The 18341-nt window shown below is 34.5% G+C and overlaps 2 protein-coding genes across 2 annotated transcripts; both read left to right on the forward strand.

Annotated features, from left to right (window-relative positions):
- The first annotated feature begins 1784 nt into the window (after window positions 1-1784).
- LOC112026179 (uncharacterized protein At1g08160) lies at window positions 1785-2967 on the forward strand. The gene has a single exon (XM_024058864.2). The coding sequence runs from the start codon at window positions 1958-1960 to the stop codon at window positions 2696-2698; it is 741 nt and encodes a 246-aa protein (XP_023914632.1). The 5' UTR covers window positions 1785-1957; the 3' UTR covers window positions 2699-2967.
- A 14025-nt stretch (window positions 2968-16992) lies between these two features.
- LOC112026165 (NDR1/HIN1-like protein 1) lies at window positions 16993-17967 on the forward strand. Its single transcript, XM_024058850.2, has one exon. It carries the CDS (start codon window positions 17140-17142, stop codon window positions 17776-17778), a length of 639 nt encoding a protein of 212 aa, XP_023914618.1. The 5' UTR covers window positions 16993-17139; the 3' UTR covers window positions 17779-17967.
- Window positions 17968-18341: the final 374 nt, after the last annotated feature.

Consider the following 18341-nt stretch of genomic DNA (forward strand, 5'->3'; position numbering starts at 1 on the left):
TTCTGGGCTGAATGAACTAGTTCAGCCATGGTTTGAGGCGCCTGTTCATATAACTTGTGGATGAACAAATCAGAATGAACCCCATTATGGAATGCCGCTAGAAAGAGCTTATCATCCACCTCGTCCACTGCCAAGGCATCCCTATTGAACCGCGTGATGAAGGACCGCAAACTTTCATTTTCCCCTTTCTCTATGATTAGCAAGCTAGACGAAGAACGTTTGTGCCTTTGCCCTCCAATGAAATTATTAACAAACAACTTGCTTAACTCCTCGAAAGACGTCACTGTGTTAGGAGGTATTTTGCTAAACCACACTCGTGCAGGTCCTTTGAGGGTAGTAGGAAAAGCTCTGCACATTATTTCATCTGAAACTCCTTGAAGGTGCATGGTAGTTTTAAAGGTGGCAATATGGTCAAAAGGATCCCGCGTCCCATCATACGAATCTAACGGAGGCATCTTGAACTTGGGTGGCAAAGAGTGAGCATTAATGGAAGCCACAAAGGGGGAATCAGTCCTGTGAACTAAATCTTCTACTGGGTTCGTTTTCCTCATGTTCTCCCTCATCTCATCCATAACTCTTCTCATTTGATCCATTTCCCTTTCCAAATGAGGTACCCTCCGTGAAGCGATACCCCTTGACTGGTTTTCAGGTTCAACATTCCTTTCCTCTTCCTGACTCTGGGCATGTTCTTCAGTGTTCCATTCATGACGCTGCTTCCTTAAATCAAGTTGTCTGACCAACTCCTGGTTCTGGCGAGTTAACTCCGCCATAGCAGTAGCCATGAATTGCATGTGTTGGAATGAAGATGGTTGCATGGTGGGTGCTGATTGACGGTCGCGATGAGGGTTACTTAAGGCGTCCTTGCTTTGTTGAGGGCCTGGACTAGTAGCCCTAGATCTTGTCCGAACCATTTCAACCCTTTGTCAGAGAAAGAAATCACAGAACTCAACAAATTAAGTTCAAAAGGCGACAAATTTCTTCACCACAGACGGCGCCAACTGATGAATCCTTGGAAATCAGTGGGTTGAAGGTCTCCGGGCGTTGATGATCTTGAAGAGTAAGTCTTGAAAAATCAAAGAAGATCAGAGAAGACCAGTGATGGCCGGTCTTGAATCCTCCGATGGTAAAGTCAGTGGGTTGAAGTAGAAAAGAAAACACTTCTAAGACTTCACCGTTTTTCTAGAAAATAAAATATCTCTCCCTTACCTCTACGTAGAAGAGCCTTTATATAGTGTTAGCCTAACAGTTATTTTTCCTACCGTCGTAGAGTTTGGAGGATTTGGAGATAACTTTCATAACTGCCGTGGAAGTTACCTCATCGGGACTTGTGTTCAACAGTTAACAGAAAGCTTGGTTCGCAACAACGTAACTCTTGGCTTTTGGAAGAGTTTAAGTCATCATCAGAGCTTAAAGTTTATAAATCTCGTTCGTCTATTACTAAAGACGGACGAGATTCGCTACTGGTAATCCTCCAGTGGACAAGTAAATGAAGGACGAGTGCAAAAAGGATAGGTAAAAGAGGGACGGGTATAAGAGCCCCTCATTCCCTACTTTGTACTTTGTCATGGAGACGAAGCTAAGAACGTTTTCCTTACACCATCAATAATAATAAACCACCATCCCTCAGCAATTCTATATTTTGATCCTCAATAATTTTATTTTATTATTCAAAAATAATAATAAATAAATAGTGTTGTCAATGTCATTTGTTCAAATAGACTGTACGAATAGACAGACGAATAGGCAACAGTCACGAGACTTTAGAAAGGTCGGTCGACAAAACTTGACCGCACGGAAGAACCCCAACACCTCATCAAATTCCAAAACTTCTACTTTTCCCTGCTTCTTACTTCTAAAAAAGTCCAAAAAAACAAAAACATCAAAAACCTCTTTTATTATTTATTATACTCTGCTTGGAATCCAAAATATTCTAAACTTCACTCTCTCACTCACCACTATGCAAAACCCTTCGAGACCAGCGCCGGCGGTGGGCTACCCACCCGCAAACGGTTACCCTCCGCCGCAACCCGGCGCTGCTTACCCTTACAACGCGCCTTACTACCCGAACCAACCCTACGCGCCGCCGTACAACAATCAGCCCTACCGCGCGTCGTCGTCACGCGCCTTCGTGCGCACCTTCCTCATAGCGATGATCGTCGTCTTCATATCCATGGGCGTGATCATCTTCGTCCTCTGGCTCGTCCTCCGCCCTCGCCTCCCCGAGTTCCGAGTCGACTCGCTCTCTCTCACCAACTTCTCCACCTCCGACACCTCCGTCTCCGGCAACTGGAACGCCCGGTTCTCCGCCTACAACCCTAACAAGAAGCTCTCCATCTACTACGACGCCGTTGACTCCATGATCTTCTGCAGGACCGAGTTCGTCGCTGAGACCCGAATCCCTCCCTTCAAACAGTCCAAGCGGAACCAAACCTTCGTCGACGCTTCCTTCGCCGCCAAAGACGCGTACGTGGACAGAAGGGCGCTCGGCGACATTAACGCGGACAGGACACGTGGCACGCTCTCTTTCAATGTGAAGCTTCTGGCTAGGGCTGAATTCAAAACTGGTGGTTGGAGAGCGAGGAATAAGATTGTTAGGGTTTTGTGCCAATCTTTGCTTGTTTCTATCTCTTCCTCAAATACCAGTGCCTCCGGGTCAGGGAAGCTCGTGGCACCAAAGGATTGCCAGGTTGGTCTGTGAGCTCTAATTCGCTTTGTAAAAGTTTTAGTCTTTAGTTGATTTGGGCTCACTCGGATTAATTTCAAATAAATTTATGATATGAGCAATCAATGGTAGTTTACGTGTAGATTGAAATTAGGATTTTGTTTTTTGTGGAGAATGATGGATGTACAGTTTTTCTGATTTGGGTTTTTAGGTTTTCGTTTTTGTTATCTTTGAAGTTATTTTTATTTCATTTTGTAAAAAATTAAACCAATATGATTTTAATATCAATTGTTGTTGATAAGTAAGTTCTGAATTCAAACTTATAGCTGAATTGAATTTAAACGCATAGTTGAATTCAAACTAAAGAGAGGGAAGGAGAGAAATTCTGAAAGACAAATCTTGGGTTTTCCCTAATTAAATTCAAACACATTGCTAAATTGAATTTTAATTGAAACTGGAAAAGATAACACAGTTTGTATTTTATTAGTGAATGCAACAGTGTGTTTGAATTTAGTTGCGGAACCTAACCTACTGCAACTAAAATGCTGTATGTATTTTGTGCCCATTTTGAAATCGTAGGAATGAATAAGACAAAATCTTTGTTAATATTTTATTTTTAATTTTTAATTACAACTTACACACATTCAGTGTAATAGTGTGTTTTGAACCTGCAAGGTTCTGCTCTGTCCATATTTGTGGGCAGAGTAAGTGTTTTTTCATTTGGAGTTCATTAGCCCTTTGCAAATCAATGATCTGTTTTGTTGAGAATATTGATGTGCATAAATATTGCTGCTTATGCTTTTGTACCACCTTGTTCGATTTTCATGTCCAAATTTTGGAGGTATAAATGTTCTACACTAGTTTTTTGGTACAAAATTTGGAAACTATGAGACACAATCTTGATTCAGTTAGGTTGAACTAGGCTTGACTTCGATATGAGACAATCTTAATTGTTAAGACCGTTCTTTACTTGCTTGGCCTATTAGGTTGGACTTACTTGTGGCTGATTATCATTGGGGGGAAGAATTTCTCTCAATTGGTTTGGACATTTTATACTCTAGCCACACTTTGTTATTTGCCGCCCTTATATATAATCTTAGGATGGAAGATAGGGGTTTATGCTTGGGTACCTAAAGCAGTTTGGTTATGTAATTGTTTAAGAAGAGAGAGATCAAAATCAGTTCTTTAGTATTTTCATCTTAAACCCCGTTATGCTTTAAGAAGTGTTATCTATGTTGCTGTACTATCAGCTGATGACCCTAAGGTTTCTGTTGTTTTTCCTTGGATAGTAATTTAATCCAAAATAGATGGAGTTAAGGGAGTGTACTATCCATCTATAGGCCATTATGGATCACTTAGCTGATCCAATTGTATCTCTTAACCTAGCTAAAGTACTCTTATGAGGCTTAAATTAGCAGCATATAGGTCTATTGAAGCACCGATATGGTGTCCATTAGTTATACTAGATTGTTTGGCTTAGTTAGTGACTCTTATTTATGTGTAAGTGAATCTCGTGTATGCTGCAAGAATTGAAATTATTAAGTGATTGTATTGTTATATTGTGTACTAAAAGCATCTCCAATAGAGTAGGTAAAGCCAAAATATAGAGAATGAAACTAGAAAAAAGAGGAAAAACAAGCTCCAACCGCTGCTTTAAAACTCAAATAGTTTTTTCTAATGAATAGCCATTCTCCAAACCTGACGTGCTATTGTTCATTAGCAAAAGAATAAAGCATAATAAAAAATTAGCAAAGAAAGGAGTGGGGAGGGGTGTATGGGATACGTGTGTAAAAAAATGAATAAATAATATTTAAATGAGATAGAGAAGAGATAGAGAATCTGTTGGAAAATATATTTAAAAAAATAGGTAGGTAAAAAGTAAATGACATTGTTCACTGTCCAAACAGTACAAAAATATAAAAAGCAACTAGAGATACTCTAAGCATCTTCAATAGATGCTCTGTCTCTATTTTTTCTCTAAAAAAGCTTGCTGTTCACACTCCAACAGCCGATCTAAGCACAAAACTTTTCCAATTTTGTTTGAAGTTGCTACAGTAGTTCTCCAACAGCCGGTCTAGAGAACACTGTAGTAACTCCAAACCATTATTTTATCTTAAAAAAATACCCAGGTTGAATAAAAAAATATTCTTTCTCTTTCCTTCTCTCTTCTTTGTTCATCTGTCTTTCTCTCAAACGGTAACACAATCAAAACACAAACACAATCTAAAATCATAATAGAAACAACAGATCAAGAACAAGGGAAAATACAAATTTAATTAAAACAACAAATCTAAAATCAAAACAAAAACAACAGATCAAGAACATAAAAGCTTATCGAAGCTCCATTGTAACAAGAAAGTGAATCAAAAGAAAAAAAAAAGAAAAAAAAGAAAAAAGAAAAAGAAGATAGACGAAGGCAAACTCTCTTTGTCGGCTGTGTGTGAGTGAAGTGAGATGAAGAAGAAAGAAAATAAAAAACAAAAATGCAAAAGATCATGGTCAGTTGTGTGTCGGCTGTGTGTGAGTGAAGTGAGATGAAGAAGAAAGAAAATAAAAAACAAAAATGCAAAAGATCATGGTCAGTTGTGTGTGAAGTGAGCTGAAGAGAAAAGAACATAGAAGTAGAAATAGAAGTCAAAAGATCATGCTAGAGAGTGTTCTAGTCTTCTAAAATCAAGAAGAAATAGAAAAAGTCAAAAAAAAGAGCTACAGAAAGAAAAAGAGAGTCCGGAATGAACTAGAAAAAGAAAAAAAATGGTAGATAGAGATAGGTGTGGGATACGTGTATGGTGGAGAAAAAACCAAGGAAAAAAAAAAAAACGTATGAATGAAATTAAGGAAGGAAAAATAATATAATAAAAAAAAAAAGACAATTAAGAAATACTACCATAATATTTTCACAATAAATATTAAGTAATAGATTGTTATTAGTTAATATGGTGAGTAAAAAAATAATTTCAGCGGTGGGTTCAAAGTAGAACTAGTAACAACTTTCCACATAAGATTTTGATGTAATTTTTGTGAAAGTATTGCGAAAAATGCTGTGGATATAATATTTTTTATTAAAAAATATAATTGTTGAGAATAAATATAGGAAGAATAAATGATGATTAAAAAAAATAATGAATGAATGAAGAAATAATATTTAAATGAGATAGAAAATGTGATAGAGAATCTTTTGAAAAGTGTATTTAAAAAAGTAGGTAGCTAAAAGGTAAAAATTACTGTTCATTTTCTTTATTTTCCCAACAGTACAAAAAATTAGAGAATCTAGGAGATGCTCAAAGTTAGCCCCGCCACCCCCCCCCTTTTTTTTTTTTTTTGATAAGTCAAAGTTAGCCTATTTATTTGCTCTATAGTGGTAACCTGGTGGGTTGATTGGTACGTGTTAGGTTTGATTCATTTTTATAAAACATGTGTTCTTTTTGACTGTATATTATTCTGAAGTTTTTACCTCTACTAAGTTATTTTGGTTGAGTCTATAGGAAGGGTTATAATAATTCAATCTTCTACCATGTCTTGGACAGTTTTTTTTTTTTTTTTTTGGTAACTTATATTATATCTATATAAACAATATTTTTGAATAAAAAAACTCATTTTAAACCCTATTTAATCATTTTTTTTCTTATTCTCTTTGTGTGTGTGTCTCGAAACCCCCCCACTCCAACCCTTCACCTGTTGTGATCTTTCCTTCCTTCATAGACTTCTTTCTCATCTCATCAAGGACAAATAACACACATGGACCTGTCATTTTCACATATTCACTTAGCACGTGCCAACTTGCTGCAAGTTCATTCTCTTTCAGACCCAGATTTTCTTGGACCTTGTCATCTTTGGCCCACCAGGATGAACCATATAAAACAAGGAGTTCTTATCCTAATTGGGCTTAAATGCTTTGACCAATGTTGTTCCCAATGACATCATATTGTTCAGGACCGCTCAGAGATCCAAAATGGAAGGGTTTGGGTTTGGGTTCAAAAGTTTGGTCTAGGAATGGGTGGTTTGAGCTATGAATAATATCATCTTCTTCTTTAAACCTTGTCCTGCAACTGTATGCCTGATCAAGCACAACCTGTGGTTATTGCAATGTCTGCCTCCCGAAGTTTCCTTTTTTTTTTTTTTTTTTTAATCTACAGTCTATGGCCTAGACTCTTGGTCTGTTAGAATTCCAGCTCTGTAAAACGTGACTGATGAAAATTAGTTGTTTAAAGGGTATCTTTTCATTGTCTGTTTGTGTGCGTGTGTGTGTGTTGGGGTGTCGCTTTTCTCTATATTATCCATGTGTAAGAGAAGGTCAAGTCAGAAAGCTTAAACTTCATTCGCAATTTTTTTTCTTTAAAGCAGGACATCACAAGAGGTTGTGTTGTTCAGGGTAGTTGTTGCTCGAGCTTTATAGAAACATGTCTTTTCCAATCAGGTTCTTAATGCAACAGTGTCATTTAGCTCTGCTTTTGGTTTCAGTGAGTAACCTGATTAATGGACTTTTACAGAGGCCAACCGTATGCAATTCATCAAGTGTTGAGGCACAAAAAAATTTCCCAATTGCCAATGTGATAAGCTGTTATTAGTAGCTAAAAAAGTGGTGTCAGAGATGGACTTAGGTGAGAACTATTAAAAACTTTGCCAAAGGAGGGTAAAAAAGTGAAGGATGGAAAAATGGACAGCTTGAGAAGATATTAAATTTTTCGTCTTATGTGTTTGGTATGAAGGGTAGCAAAGTGGGGATGGAAAATTAGTGTATCTTTCTTTTGGTATGGGAGAAAAATAGGAGGAAATAAATAGTAATTTGAAGCAATTTACTATTATATCCCTATTATGTTCATTTTCAGCCCAAAAAAAAAAAAAGTGTTAACGGTTCATTTGATAGCCATACTTCTTACCTAGGGTTTATGTTTGTTTATTATAAACAAGTCAAGTTTGAGTTTTTTTTTTTTTTTTTCAAATGAAATATTTTAAGAAGCTCAAACAAATATTTAGTGCACGAACAAACTAGTAAACATAGAGCTCGAAGATAAAGAATGAATTTAGCTTGCTAATGAGGTTTTGTCATAGGCTTGACAAATGGATTTAAGAAAAAACACACAACATTTGGCTCCTGTACCGGTTACTTCATCTGATGACCGTCATCTATTGAGAGCCGGAGTAGTGTATTGAATAGTTTTAGAAGTTTGGAATTACCAGCTAGCTTAAAATTTGAGTTTTTCTACTGCAACAAACAAATTCACAATTTTTGCCACAGTTCTTCTACGTGGCAGATTGTGACTAGTTGTTTATCACTTTAACATGAACCTATCACTTGTTTTTCACCAATCATAATTAGCAATATGGAGAGTTGTGACAAAAGATGTTTATTTTTTTTTTTTTTATTTTTTATAATCACAAATTATGGGGCTTTTTTTTTTTTTTTTTTGGGAGAGAATTTTGTGAAAACTTAAGTTGCTTTAAAACGTGCATATTTAAAATTATACAAAAACAAAAAGGGGTTATATAAATTAAACAAAATAAGGGAGTACATATGGGATTGCAACCCCAACCAAGTTTCAAAATTTTAAAAGATGTGGCATTGAATAGGATTTAGAAATGACTTTATTTTAAATAGAGAGTATCCTAATATTGTAACCACGCTAAATTACATTTTAAGTTTGTCATTACATTTTAAAACTTAAGGTCAAAAAATTTGAGTGGGCTTTTCTAAACATCTAAATATCAATTAAATGTTATTTATTTAACTTTTTACATTATTTTTTGGATATAAAAATCGTTCTTGTTTTTTATTTGCATAATTACTAGTATTTAAGTTTTTATTTAGGGTTTATTAATATATCTTTTAAAATTGATAATAGTTAATCTATTTAATCATTTTGTGAACTTTATTGACCTTATTTGGCACACTTACAACATTTTTTTTTTTTTTTGGGTTGAAATGGTCTAGGATTTCAATTGGGTTGGATTTTTATTAGCTTAATATTTTGGGGTCTTCCTATAGAAGTGGGGGAAAGAATGTAAAACACATTTATATTTATTTTCTTTTAAAAATAAATCAATTATTATTCTATAAAGGGAAATACTCACAAGTTTGATTATCAAGGCTCTAAAAAGAACGTCATATTTGAGATGAAAAACGTTGGTCTCAAACTCTACCATTGATTTCTCACACTTTTTCTCTTTTTATTAAATATATATCTTAACTTTTCTCTTTTTATTAAATTAATCCACAATTTGTAAAATAATTTGTATCTTTAACATTATTCAAGAATTATAAGTTGACCTCACATTTCTCACTCAATCTTTGTTCCACGGGTGAAGTAAATTTTCGAAGTACTGTTCAATAATAATTCGTGACAGTTAGTTCTTTTTATGTATTGCATTTAAAAGGAATCCTTTCTTTCTTTTCGTGAGTTCCTGTTTTTCCTTTGCATTTGGATATCTCTGCCTGACTGCCTTTAGAATCTCCCACCAATGAAGTGATCGTTTTTTTAGTTTTTTGTGGCTTTTTTTTTTCTCTCTCTCTCTCTCTCTCTCTCTCTAATACAGTACCGTATTCCCTCCTCTCTCGGACCCTTTATTTGTCTCGATTTTTTCCCCACCTAATGGATAAGTTAAACATGCATCAACTTTATCCTTACAAGAGAAAGATGTTGCGAGTGAGAGGAGAAAATGCCATTTGAATTTAATATACAAAAATTAATGTATAGATTAATTTTTCAGCTATACAAAAATTACACGATCGATTCAGTTCAATAAATATAGATTCTATTTTTCTATGGCAGAAATTATTGTATCCTCACTCTACAAGGTAAGACTATTCCTTCGATCCCCTCAAAAAAAATGGTAAGACTCTTCCTCTGAGTACAGTTCAACATTCTCATCCATATAATGCAAGGTAAGTTGGGAAAAATCCCATGGGGGCTGAGTTTTTCCAGCAGCAATAATTAGCATATGCGTGGCAAATATATGTATCATTACTTTCATGCATGGTGTATGGATCCTGTGGCCGCGTGAGAAAGAGAGAAGTGATGCATATATCAAATCTAAGAGATACCTTCTCTTTGAGAAGAGTAGAACCAGAGAATGTAATCTAAAAAGAAAAAAAGAAAGTTGGATAAAAAGAGAACCTAGGCTTTTGCAGTTAAAAAATGCAAAAAAGCCAACGTGGTGAATGTACAGTATATCCTTAGCTTGTTTGGTTAAGAAAGCCTTATTCTGATACTCTCTTTTCGAAAAGAAAGAGGCACAAAGATGATACAGAAGGGAAGCACTTGGAAAGTGATGGAAATAAGAATCCAAAATGGTTGCAGCGAAGGTAGGGACGACAAGTCCCACTCCCACTCCCACCACCCACAGACCAGAGTCTTGTACTGAAGATTTTCGAATTTCGAGAAGCTAGAGTAAATTTAATGGGTAAATTCCTTAGCCTTATTTGAGGTTGAGACTGATGTCTAAAACATTTTAAATACTGACCAATTATCAATTATGATTGTAGTTTGCTACTTCATTATAGATGCTCATCTTACCTATAATGGTAATCGGTACAAGCAAGGTCTTAGTATATATATATATATATATATATAAATTAGAGAAACTTTTTTTTTTTTTTTTTACAAATAAATGTATCCAAACCTCTTCTAATACGTATCTACCTATTTTTATATTCAGTTCTCTATCCTACGCATACCGGGTTATTATGGTGAAGAATCTCTTGAGAGTGGTCCTAAAATAGGAGTAAGCGGTTATAAACTTAGAATCTCATAGATATCATGAGGCTTTAGGAACTACTAAACTAATCTCTCGAATTTAAGAAACTCTCTTTAAAGTCTATAGTTTATTAAGTTGTATTTATCAAAAAATAAAAATAAGTTGGGTTTAGCAAATAATAAAAAGTTTGGTAGAGAGAGAGAGAGAGAGACAGACGTATGATGGCAAATATGCATGTAACATGGGCACAAAATTAGTTAAGTACAACTTTGAGAGCGTGTGAATCAAAAGGAATACAGTTCAAAACTGGTGTTTGCTTTGCAAAGACGATTTACAACTTTCAAAAAGCCATATGATCGACCTACTACATGTTTCCCTTCATAGCCAAGGCAAAAAATGTGATCTACAAGTTGTTTTCAAAGGCTTAACTAATCAACCAACTCACAACCACCATCATTGAAGAAATCATACCTGCTATTGAGAGTTGAGACCCCACAATTTGCTTCAATACTTCTTTCTAATTAACCGAAACTAAGTTCATCTGAGACAAATTCTAAGAATTGTCGGAAGCTAGCTAGACCTCTATATCCAATCCTTAAGCAAAACAAAATTTCAGTTATTCATATTTTTTGTGCATCCACAGACGGTTGGTATAGCGTCAATTGGGCCCTTTCAAGTTGGTACCAGAAAGTGGCACATCGTTCCATTCCATGGATATCACAAATTATAGTGGATGTTGACAACATTGCCATTCTTAACGAAATAAATTGACCTGTAATTTTTCATGCTTTAAATATGTACTTAATTACAATTGTGATATCTTTGATTGTGTGTTGGAATAAATTGAACTGTTGAGTATTTAAGTGTGTTTTGTTAGGTTAGAGTAGAATTTTTATTTTTGTATAAAAAAATATATATGTGCCGATTGTTGAACTTCACATGTATCATGTATTAAGTATTTTTTCTTCTGAGAATTATATTTATAAGTAGATCTGAAATATATAAACAAAGAAAACAATAATGGAAAAGATGATTAAAAGATTGTCAACAATTTTGCTCTCTGTCTAGCAAATTAAAGGTCGTATATATTGAATCAACATTTTCATCTTATTGATTAAACAAATTTGGTGACAAAATATTAAATTAATATGCTCACTTATGCCAGAGATAGTTATTTGTAATATTATCCTGTTTTCTAAGATTGAACCCCTTTCTAGTAATTGATCATACAACTATTGTAGGGTCAGTTTTTGTTGCCCAAACTCAAAGGATATGGGTTAAAGGCCCAACGAACCCAGAACAATGAATTTGTAGAGAGTGGATCGAAGGTTTAGGCGCTGGCCGGCGTTCACGAAGCATGAACTCTTTTCTTTTATTGAAAAATACTTAGAACAATTTACAACTAAGGGATGCTCCTCGGCCCATGGCCGAGGAGGTTTTCCCTTCCCCACCCCCGAAAAACTCTCCCCCCCTTACATTTTGCTCACATTTCTTATATATCCCTCTCTTCCTCCTCCTGTCGATCATCTATTGGCCTCCCTCCTGACCATCCGTCCCATCAGATGCCATATCCATGCTCCAGTGGTTCGCCCTAATCGATGTTACTCTGTCAAGGGGTTACATCCCCATTAATGCGGCCAGAAGGGTTAGGTGAGCGTATTCAATGCCGAGGTGACAGTTCGCCCAGAGCTTGCCCTTCTCCGTACCGAGGTCTCGGACGACCGAGGATAGGATCATCCTCGGACCCATCATGCGTCTTCGGCGTGGGCCATTTGGGCCTGGGTTGAAGTGGGCCGAGGCTACCCGATTTTCTGGCCCCACAACTATTATATAACAATTTTCTCACAACAATTCCTTACAAAAACTTGCAGTTGGTTAATTTACAACCCTTAATTGTTTATATATATAAGATAGGATAATTGAACCACAAAATTAAAGAAGACTTAGAAATACACGCGATAAATAAAATAAAATAATAATAATAATAGTCTTTTCAACTTTCATTTCACAAATTACAAGCTTATCACGAAAACTTTTTTTCTAAGTAAAATTCATCTTAAAGTACTATGATTTGAAGACTCAATAATTGTAACTAAAATACTCATAAAAACTCTTTAAAACAAGGAAACAAAACCCTGCTCAAGAAAAGTCTGAAAATTAAAAAAAATCCAAATAAAAATCTTCCATATATCCTACCTCAGATACCTACTTAATTAGAAGGAACTTGTCCTCACCATTAACCAAAACAACAAGTATTGCAAATACTTTAACAATTTTGTCTTCTTTTGGAACTTGCAATCCTCTAGTTTAACTAATAACACTCCTTAATTGTTATCCCCTTTAATTTCCTTGGTTGTTACACAATTGACAATATTCAATTTCCTTGGTTGTTATAATAAAATGATGGAATCTTGAGACTTGAGGGTTATAGACTCGCCGGCACATTTGACTTCAATTAAATCTTTTATAATATTTCCAGAAATCTCCCTCATATGGAAATCTGCCATTTCCTCAATCAACTTTGAATTTTATTCTTTAACAACTTTTTGCAAAACATTATCTCAATCTTCGAAGTTGTGCGATTTCATCACAATCGACACCCTTGATATTTTCTTTGAAAATTGGCATGACATTATTTCATCAAAATCGGGGAAAGAAAACTTTTACATCGTCTTTATATCTTCCATGAAGAAATTTTGAGCTTACGTCTCTCATTCTAAAAAACTTTATATCTCATTCAACCAAGTTGTTGTATCGCTCACAGACTTGTTTCATACAAAAATCTTTTTAGATATTTCGTAAGAAAAATAATCTTCAAGATCAATGATCTAATTTATAACCTCTTCTTTTAAAAACAAAATATAGTATAATAGATCTCGTTCAAATTAGATGCAAACTATTTAATCCATAATATGCTTTTTGAAGAAAAAAAAACCTCTAGAATCCACCTGTGGGGGGAAAAGGGTCCAATTCAACATAGTGGGCTGAGAGCCCATATGAGAGCTATTGTGCGACCGAGAAGAAGGAGATGGTAAGGGCAAAGCCCATCTGGAAGTGGGACCCTCAGAAGGAAGAGTGATTACAATCCGAAGAGGTCAACTTCTGTCCGAAGAGGTTATATTCCTCTAACGCGAATAATATAGATCAATTGAACGTATAGATCAATTGAACGTATAGATCAATTGAACGTATAAAAGGTCAAAATGACCTTCCAATGACTCCTCCTGATCAAGATAAGCTCTGAGTACACTGGGAGACGATAAGGATGAAGAAATATCTAAAGGGAAAGCTGCTACCACCGTATTTAATACTCTGCAGCAACTTTTCTGGCCGCATTTATGTAGAGAAGACTCCTGAACAATGTATCCTCACCTACTGCCACTCACACAGAGCTAAAGAAGATGTTTGACGTGACATATACTCAAGTAGACTCACGGATGAAGTACAAGTGGACGATGGAGATGAGAAAAGGGAGGTTATATAAAGGAAAGAAGCTTTTAACAAAAGGGAGGGAGGAAGAACTTGACTATAACCCTAGGATCTGTGTTTATCATATAATCAATAATATAGCTCTTCGAATATCCATTCTTTACGTAGAAATTCATGTTGGTTTGTGCTTGAAGGTTGTGATTCGTTGTTGTTGATCCCATATTTAACCTAGCTCTTTCACCCATACTCTACAAATTCCTTGTTTTGGGCTTGGGCCACAAATCCAAACCCTACACCACCTATGAAAAAAAAAAAAACTAATTATAGTTTTATTAGTAATAAATTTCTCTATTTTCATTATATAAAATTGCAAACTTACTTAGAGGTTTGAGATAATTTATTTTTCAGCTAAAACAAATTTTAAAAAATTTTAAAAAAAATGAAAACTCAATTTTGACTAAAATACTTCTAAAACTCTTTTGGAAATATATATATATATATATATTTTGAGAATCACTCTTTTGGAAATAATACTCTATTAAAACAAAACCCCGCATATAATAAAAATCTTCCAATCTGGTTTTCAAAAAAGTTGTCAGACCGCCCTTGCAAAACTATAATTAATTAATAACTAGTTAACTTCGTATTCATCATTAATACCAAACTAAGTTCTAATTTAATATCAGTACCTTTATTTGTCAGCAGTTTTCCTTGTGCACAAGTAATTATATATTATTATAATAATATATAATCAGAGATTAATTCAAAGAATACATGAGCGCATGAACCGACAGCCTTTAGGGTTGTATTAATTCTCTTTTCTTGTTAAAACAAAATTTCCTATATAAGTATACACAAGGTGTTCATTAGGTTAAACAATTACGTTCTTTGTTTTTTTTTTTTTTTTTTGTTCACTAGCGGTTTAGTAATTAGGTTACGCAGCTTTTGCATGGTCTCTCCTCCCACAGTGCTCTGTCTAGTCTCCTTCAGAATAGTGCTTTTTGCATCGACTGATTTTTGAGCAGATGAGAAATTTATTCCAAGAGGGTCCCTTGCCCAAGCCGGTAAGTACTCTCTTTATCTCTCTAGTATAATGGGTGTGTTTGTAAAAAAATGTCATAAAAAGTTATGATTGAAAAATAGAATTTTGAATTTTTATAAACGTTCTTTTAAACTCTCAAAACAGACCTTATAAATATAAATAACGATGTTAGTAAGTTCATGCTTTAATTATTAGGGTTCTAATAATATTATGTTTTGAGTTGATCAAGTAATTAATTCTGTTTTTTTTTTTTTCTACAAATAATATTATAATAGTTCTTCTATAATTTTATTTTGGAATAGAAGAATTCGTACAAATCTTATGTGAAAATAAAACGAATTGTGGTTGACTCTTCTACGAAAGACTTGTGCTATTAATTTTTGATGAATGGTTCGAGATGTTCTTCACTCTTCCATGATACCGAAGGGCCTACAAAATTGATGGCCGTTCCCTAATCCAAACACCCATCCCAAAGTTTTCTTCAATTATAATTCAATAGTATGTTACAGTTTGTATAATTGGAGCTAATAATCATAACCCTCTTTACTTAATCTATATTTGCCTCTAAATTTCCGGTCTCAACCTTAATTTAATATCAAGCTTATAAGAGTTCTATGATGAAAAAAAATTACTGTCATATGCTTAGATTTTTTTTATTATCAAATTGTATTGTAATAAAGTCATTAATTACATAAACAAATTGATGGTGGTCGTGACTCAAGATCTCCTTCACCTTTGTATCAAAAGAGAGTTGTTCACTAATAGTTTTTAGTAAAGGACGTGCTACAAACGACAAACAATAAATTTGTCATAAATTAGAAAGATACTACCCTCCAACTTGTTCAGAAAAGAGTAATATTTATAACACTCCATATACAGATCCAGAATCTTATGGTCAAAAACAGCAAAAGATATATTACCGCGTGACCTGTTAGTAGGAATTTTTGTATCATTATATGATACTTAGTTCATAGCCCAGTGATACACATGTATTATTTTTGTTTATTGCCATTACTTGACGTGAGCTCTTTGAGTTTACACCCAAAAAAAAAAAAAAGCCTTTTAGTTTAATCCCCTACAAAAGTCCAAACAGCCACACAGCCAGAACAGTCGGTCCCCATAGGACCCTTATACAGCACTTGTCCTTCAACTTCAATTTTGATGAGACCCACCTGTATGGCTTTTTTATATTTATGGAGGGTTCACCGGTTCAGTCACTCAGTGGTTCATCTCTCGTAGACGCATACGAAATTCACGTCAAAGAAAAGGACACCCTACTCCAAATGAAACCCATTCTCCACCACACCCAATGCATATACATTTGCATTAATTTTGTTTTATTTTTAGTGAAAGAGAACATAAAATCTTCATATTTTTTATAAAATTATTTAGATTTAAATTGTGATTAGAGTAATATTATTTTTATATATTATATCAAGAATTGTGAAAGAGATTGTGCAAAATTTTCTCTCAGCAATACTCAATAGAAAATTTAAAGTTATTACTAATTAAGTTAAGGTGCCACATCAATAGCATACTAAATAGCATTATTAATAATTTTTTTTATCTTGTATTCAAAAAAATTAACTTACTTATAAGGCTATGTTACAAAACTTATATATCTGTGACCCATATTTTTTATGAGTAATGTCCAACTTCCACTATATGAATTTTTTTTTAAATCACTGTTTTTCAATATTATGATTCATGAGCTATCAAACAATCAATTAAGGTTAAGGTACCACATCAATAGCATATTAAATAGAGTTTTTTTTTAAGTTATTACTAATTAAGTTAAGGTCCCACATCAATAGCATACTAAATAGAGTTTTTAATAAAAAAAAATTTATCTTTTATTTAAAAATTAACTTATTTTATAAGGCTATGTTACAAAACTTATATATCTGTGAGTCTGTGACCCATATGTTTTATGAGTAAAGTCCAACTTCCACTATATGAATTATTATTTTTTTAAATCACTGTTTTTCAATACATAAACACATTATTTTTTATGCATCATGATCTATCAAATAATCAATTAAGGTTATAATGAGTATCTAACTACCTAAACTAAAATGTGTCAAACACTCAAACATGATGAGCCAATAGTTTTCATTTATTTATTTATTTTTCATATGCTCTTTCTTTGTCTATATAATGCACATTTTCTCAGAGAAACTCTCTCCTGGTAAATTAATCCTCTCAAAGTTAACTTTGCTCTCTTCTTTGTTACCAGCTAGAGTTTTCAGTGCCCCCACTAAAAGTACCCTCCTTCCCTAAACCACCAGTACCACCTCCAGTGAAGGCAGCCATGAGTTCAAAAGACTGTGGCCACCATGACCATGACAAAGCCAAGCTCCGCCTCATATTAGTCATCATAACCGTCTTCATTGCCCTTGTTCTCTTTATTGTATTCCTTGTCTGGATCATCCTCCTCCCCACAAAGCCTCGCTTCGTCCTCCAAGACGCCACCGTTTATGTCTTCAACGTTTCAACCACCGAACCTTCCACCCTCACCACCAACATGCAGATCACTGTTGCCTCAAAAAACCGCATGGGCAAAGTTGGAATCTATTACCAGAAACTTGACGTCTACGCCACCTACCGAAGCCAACAAGTGACGATGTCAACTTTGCTCCCCTCAACGTACCAAGATCACAATGAGATAGCTGTGTGGTCTCCTTTCTTGTATGGGAATGAGATCCCTGTGGCGCCTGGGTTAATGATGGATTTGGAACAGGACCAGAATGTTGGGGCTGTGTTGCTCAATATCAGGATTAATGGGTGTGTGAAGTGGAAAGTGGGAACTTGGATCTCTGGGAAGTACAATTTGAATGTGAATTGTCCTGCGTATATTAAGTTTGGTGGCTTTAATCCTAATGGTGGAATTACAGTTGGACCGGTCATGAAGTTTGAATCAGTGGTGCAAGGTTGCAGTGTGGACGTTTAAACCAGTACTTCATTTGCTTTCATTAGTTATTATTGCTCTCTTGTCTAGCCCCCTATAGTTTTCTTCTTCTTCTTCTTTTTTTTTTTTCTTTTTTTTCGGTTGGATGATACTATGACTTTTTTGTTAAGTAAGAGAAGATTATTATAAACAAATTTAAAGGGGAAATAGAGGCACTCATTTTATATGACAGTATTGAGTTTTTATCTTTTGTATGAGAAGAGGGTTATTACTTATTAGTATGCTTTGATTTATTATGATTTGTTAATGTACATAGAGTATGTGTGAAGAGCAATGTGTTTGATGCTCGGTTACATGCATATTCTAAGAGATACAAAACGAGGTTACTCATTGGTGTTTTTTAAAGTTAGCCAAAAAATAAATGGTGTCCTTTAGATCTTAATATGGCTTTCTCTAACCAATAAAAGGTGATCAGTGTGTCATATAAGACTGAAATTTTTATTTACAAATTGCAGCAAGATTTGAAAACAGTGAATAATAATGAATAATGGGATGGATCGAGTTTATATAGTTAACAATGAAATAACATAAATCTCTAGAGATTT

This window comes from Quercus suber, unplaced genomic scaffold (assembly GCF_002906115.3).
Source record: "Quercus suber isolate HL8 unplaced genomic scaffold, Cork oak 2.0 scaffold_432, whole genome shotgun sequence".
Lineage (NCBI taxonomy): Eukaryota > Viridiplantae > Streptophyta > Magnoliopsida > Fagales > Fagaceae > Quercus > Quercus suber.

Bases quoted from the DNA above. Each gene is read 5' to 3' on its own strand.
- LOC112026165 (XM_024058850.2), top strand. From the start codon at position 17,140: ATGAGTTCAAAAGACTGTGGCCACCATGACCATGACAAAGCCAAGCTC.
- LOC112026179 (XM_024058864.2), top strand. From the start codon at position 1,958: ATGCAAAACCCTTCGAGACCAGCGCCGGCGGTGGGCTACCCACCCGCA.